The 6,104-nt window shown below is 37.2% G+C and overlaps 1 protein-coding gene across 1 annotated transcript; it reads left to right on the forward strand.

The window, feature by feature from the left end:
- Positions 1-2,121: 2,121 nt before the first annotated feature.
- LOC138010733 (cyclic GMP-AMP synthase-like receptor) lies at positions 2,122-5,814 on the forward strand. Its single transcript, XM_068857705.1, has one exon. The coding sequence runs from the start codon at positions 2,510-2,512 to the stop codon at positions 3,728-3,730; it is 1,221 nt and encodes a 406-aa protein (XP_068713806.1). The 5' UTR covers positions 2,122-2,509; the 3' UTR covers positions 3,731-5,814.
- Positions 5,815-6,104: the final 290 nt, after the last annotated feature.

Below are 6,104 nucleotides of genomic sequence, written 5' to 3' on the forward strand. Positions count from 1 at the left end.
AGATATCATTTGAACTTGGTCTTTTTTTCAATTACCAAACCATTCTCATACTAGTGATGTAATACTGTCAGCCTGCTGTTCAAAATTTATCCCAGTGAACCTCAGTTTCTTAGCTCTCTAAATTATATTATCATTATTATCATTATCATCATCATCATCATCATCATCAAAGCAATATGTACTTACCAATGCATCAAACACTATACCATCGATGACGGTCCATTGTGTCATCCTCATCTGAATCAAATGTTACTTCTGAAAATAAAATACATTGATACTACAGCTCAGTGTTCAAAATTTCAAGCAAATGTTGTCACTTTTCAATATCTTAACTTTTTTATTAGAATAATATTATTGTAATTATAATGAACTTCATTCGTCCTTTCTTAAAATACTACTAGTTTGAACCACCTAAGGACAATGCACCAGCTTAATTACCCTCAGAAGCAGATGGTCTTGTGGCTGAGCATCATATTAATAACATTGCTTGCTCAGAGTTCATTCTAGAGTATAGCAAAACCAACGATGAAAATTGGTTTCATGATGGTTTTCTTTAAATTACCATGTTAATTTTGCATTGAAAATCATCTAACAATAATCATTTGCCAAGGAATAAGTATATAAATTTGTGAATGAATATTCACCATTGAATATTAACTGTGCCTGAGGCAAATAACTGTTTACCAGTTTAGTTACTTATGTACCAGTCAAAGTGAAGCTTCAACATCCCCCCCTCCGGGCAACCCCTCGGGCATTTGAATTTTTGGAAACTTTTTGTTCAAATCCCCTCCTTCCCGGGCCACAAAGCTGTTCAAATGCCTCATCATACCACCATTTCAGGTGATCAAATGTCCCCACCGCCGAGAAAATTACCAGATTTTTATCAACAGAATGCATAAGTGGCTTTACGGAGTTTCAAGCAACGACACTTAAATACATTCCATACATTCATTTCATCATTTATACGCCTACATATGTATTAAAATATTCAGAAATACACCGGTTCGGTCAAAGCAATTGACCTCTATAAATAGTATCCGGCGACGTCGGTATTGTATTGAATTATTGTTTATATTGTAAATACAATTTAATATATTTATATATTCATAGATAATATAAATTGGTTCTTAATACCTTCAAATACGGAATAAAATTTATGTACGCCTTTGCTTGTGTAGGCCTTTGCTTTTCAACCAATCAGCCACGAATACGGAATCTTTACCTTTTGAATGCATCAAAGTTTGTCTTCACCACGATTTATCAACACACGTGGAAACGTAACATGAAATCGAGGCTAGCCATCAAATTTTGCCACCCTCTGTAAGTGATGATCAAATGCCCCGCCCCGGCGTGCAAGAAAAGGAGTCAAATGCCCGGGGTATGCCCGAGGCGGAGGGCGGGGGAGGTGTTGAAGCTTTAATTTGACTGGTACTTTAATAGGTCATAATATTCATGATTATTAGAGAAAACGTTGGGAACTATCCAAAAATGTCAATTGCTGACAACTAGGAAAACCTGAAAAAACTTGTAAAACTTGAGGATGATAGGTGTCCTCACTTTGAAAATGATAAGACCCAGATTATAACTTAGGATATGAGGCGAAACCAAAAATTAGCGTACCATTAAATCTATTTCCGTGCCGTGCTCCGTGTGAAGCGGTCAGTGTTATTTCGAAGAACGTACATTACGCATGCGATATTATGAGGTTCGTCTTTAGAGCAAATTATTTGTGAGCATGTTTATGTATTTGCTCCACATAAAACGTCAACTTTTCTCAATAGTGTTGTGTTTTGTCGTCCTTGTGGCTGTGATAGGGGACTACTCGGCGTTTTGGAGGTTTTGAGTTCAGCGCTTACCTGAGGGCAATATATATACTTCTCTTAAAGTTCTATTGAATTGGTACGGTTCAAGTTCTAAAAGATTAATATTTCATATTATCAAAAGGGGCTGCAATAAACACTTTAGACTGGTGATTGTGATGTATTTGAGAAATCTGTACAATTACCTCTATTAAAGTGGTAACAATGTAGTGATATCAATGAAGGAATGCAGGTACAATGATTGCGTGACGAGCCAAAAGAAGGCAATCGAGATTGATCACACCAGTTATAACCATGAAATTGCTACTTTAATGTGTGACTAATGAAAGTGCATTTGTCTACAGCTTCTGTGGCACAAGGCATCCCAAATAAACGCTAAAAGAGTGTCTTTTTTGTATTAACATGAGACGTGTAAGTAAAGTGTGACTTGACTTGTGACTCATCATTGGATCGTCATAGGACGTAAGCTCGATAGCAACTGTTCACTGTTCAGAGTTTCCTTGCCAACCACCCACCCAAAGAACTCTTTGTTTCGACAGCCAATAGATCTCTGGCTGGCACATTAATAACAATAGGTCACGTAACGATGAGCATCGATTTTTTAGCCTTGGGGTCCATTGCTTCTGTTGTGTATTTATTCGCTTCCATTGTCGTTTTTGCTGAAACAATCCCGAGTTCCGTTACAACAAATGTATTCTAACCGAAAGCTTTCTAAGAAAAGCAGAAGCAGAAAAATTAATTGCCTTACAAACCACAAGTTGAAAAAACTTTACAGAAAGGCGGAGTTTGATAGAGAACACGATGAAGTTAAGGAAATTGAGACAAGGATTCGAAGCTTTGTACACGAGATCTCGGAGTACATTGGTTGCAAGGATCCACTCTTCAAGAACTTTGTGATCCCAAGTGGTAGTTACTACGAAAACCTGAAAGTCGAGGGACCCGATGAGTTCGACTTCATGATGTGTTTGAAAGCTCTGTCCAAGCCAGGGGTATGTGTTTCAAAGGACATTCCATCAAGAGATGTTTCAGATCCTGGGTACGTTGATGTTAAAATCATCGACAAAGCCTCTCGTCGACGGTGGAAGGATTACATTTACAGGCGAAAAATTCTCCAGGCCGATCTTCTTCTAGAACGATTTCAAAATCTAATCAAGGAAGCGGTGAGCAGAAGAAAGAGACTTTCCCAGGATAAGATTGCTGAACTTGTCGAAATCGAGTTAAGAAAGATCCCAGTCACTGTTAAGGTCATTTGGAACGGTACAAAGTACTCTAACTACGAAATATCTATGGATCTAACTTTGTGTATTGAAATGTCCGGATGGCCGGCCGCTTCAAATATCTGCCAACGGGTTGATATTAACGAACATCCTAGGTATGATCTGTTTCAGGAAGCGGTCCGCGCAGGGCACCATCTTGTGGCATCTACCATTGGTGAGTCTGGAAAACATGGGCCTTGCTGGCGTTTGTCGTTTTCCATTCCTGAGGGCATTGTTCTCAATGGTATCTTCAAGAACGCACAATCCGCTTCCAACGCCGCTCTTAAGGCTCTTAAAGTTCTACGCAAGAAGCTTGAGAATTATTTGTGCCTGTTCGAGGACGACTCTGAACTAGATCTAAACACACTCTCTATATCCTATAACAGAATCACATGGGCTTTTCATTCATACGTGCTAAAGACAATGTTTCTTTACGAATGGACTCAATTTCCATATGATTCGGACTGGACCATGGATAAGCTGGGGATACGAATGAAAGGCATTTTGCAGAGAATCCGAGACAGCGTGGTTCGCAAAGACATCCGGAGTTTCTGGATCCCAGATTACAAGCTTTTTAATTTCCAAGCTAGGAAAGACACCCAGACTGCTTTTTGCGTCAATAACCTTTCCAGCCTTCTAGAACAATTTAGTTGACATAAGCGATGTTCGTTGTCTTTGGCCTGCGAAGCATCCACAAACAATCCAGGCTTTCCTTTCCCCTATGAACTCTAACAGAGCTTTGATTAGATTAAAGGGGAAGTGTCACACTATTTCAGTCAAACTTAAACTGAAGCGCACAAAATCCATCTTTGCATCAATCAAGACCGAAAAATAATGGTGTTGTTTTGTTGCCAATAGCAATCGAAGTGCACTGAAGCGATACTTTGTTAGTTGCATCCATGGATGGAGAGGATTATATTTTCTAATAGAAACTTAAGAACATTAGAAATGACTGTAAATGAACTTTCTAATGTAAATGATTGGCAACCCTCCAATAAGTTAACGTTAAATAGTAAGAAATCCAAAGTTCTGGGTAATTTTTAGACCTTATCAAAAACAAATTAAAATTGATTTCCCCAAAATTTGAATATTTGACAATGATGACATGTAACGTTTGAATATAAAAAAATGTATCAAGTACCTAGGTGTTCTTATTGATGAAAATCGTCTTGGAGAAATCATATCGATGCTGTTGCAATCAAAATAAGTAAAGCTGTAGGTATGTTAAGCAAACTAACACACTATCACACTATATACCATTTTCTGCACTTCTGAATATTTATAATGCTCCTATACAACCCTATCCGCCTTTCATATGGACTTATCTCGTGGGGACACTCCTCAAAAAACACATCTAAATATTAAAGCTTGTTATTCTCCAGAAACCGTGCACTGCGCTTAATCAATTTTTGTGCCAAAGATGAACACGCTATACCTATAAACTTTCTTTATGTCTTTGAAGTTGAAAACTTAATGTATGCTGTTAATCCTAAACAAGCACCGCAGAATATTTTAGATCTCTTTTGTAGAACATCAAGTATACACAGATATTTCACTGGTTCATCAACATCTCAATATTTTTATACAAAACATTCGAGAATTGACTTGCACAAAAACGCTTTTTCATGTATTGGCTCAAGAGTTTGGAATAAGATACCTGAAAGAATAATTGTCAAATAATAGGTTCAAGAATAAGATGGGAATATCATTCGACATATTATAACTGAAGAAGACTACATTGAAATTTAGAAAATAATATGGAAACTAAAGAAATACTAGTTATACCGTCCTTATTGAAATTTACTGTAATTTTTACATCGAGTTATTTCTTATTTACTTGACTTTAAATAGTTTATCCCCTTTTTTGTCTTTTTTTCTTTTATACTACATAATGAATCTATACATGAATCTTACATAGTTGAATCTATCGAACGACCTGCCTCCATTAGCTTTGCTACCTGTGTGTAGCTCTCATTGTTACTTAATATTTTTAAGAAAGAAATGTACTTGAAACTCGAACTTGGATGGAAATGAGTTGAAACTTAAAAAAATTGGCCAGTTTTTACAAGTTTGGAGATGTTGTCCGTAGAAAGTCACCAAAAATTAAATACAAATAGCTCTTTGTGCAATAAATATATTTGATATCTTTGTCAGTGGGTTGTCAGGAATGGGGCATTTGCTGTTTTTAGGTCAAAAATTGGTAAAAATCTAAATTAGTACTTTAGCTCACGCTTGCAACATCCCTGACAGCCCACTGACAAGATGTGAAATATATTTAATTTTTGGTGTCTTTCTGAAGACACTGTCTCCAATTTTTCAATTTTCAATCCATTTTCATGCTCTCCATCCTTGGCTGCAAACAACAAAGAATAGCTTCAGTGCACTTTAATGGTTATTGGCAACAAAACTACAGCATTATTTTTTGGTTTTCATTGATGCACTGAGGACGTCTTTTAGTGGTTTGAAGTTTGATTAATTAAGATTTTTACCCAGTTTTGACCTAAAAACAAGAAATTTAGCATGAAAGTGCCCCTTTGACGTGATCACGCAATGCAGTAGGATCTGTTCAATGATGAAATCCAGGAACTACCAAAGGACCTCGAAAACAACACCGTAAAAAGTCACTTCTTTTATAATTAACACCTTTTAAGATTTTTAGCAGTTACGCAACTCTTTTGATATTATTGCAGATCCATTTTTGACAGGCTGCATGCTTGAATAAACAGAGCCTTAGTGTTGTCGCTTTTGTTTGTAGTCGGTTTTTGTTTTCATTCAGTTACCTGTCCCTTTTAGGTCTCTCGCAGGCTCTTTTGGAAACTGAATTTAAAATGACATCGAAGATGCTTTCCTAGGAAACTTCAAGACAAAACTACCGGGTAATAAATTTCGGGTGGTTGCATTTGCGGAGTTTAGGATGCAGCTTAGGCGAGAGTAAAAGCCCGGCCAAACGCTCCCAACATTTCAAGGCAGCATCTTGCAACATGGTTTGGCACAACATGGTGGATACGTTTGGCCACCCTGTTGCGAT

The sequence above is a fragment of the Montipora foliosa genome, chromosome 7 (assembly GCF_036669935.1).
Source record: "Montipora foliosa isolate CH-2021 chromosome 7, ASM3666993v2, whole genome shotgun sequence".
Classification (NCBI taxonomy): Eukaryota; Metazoa; Cnidaria; class Anthozoa; order Scleractinia; family Acroporidae; genus Montipora; species Montipora foliosa.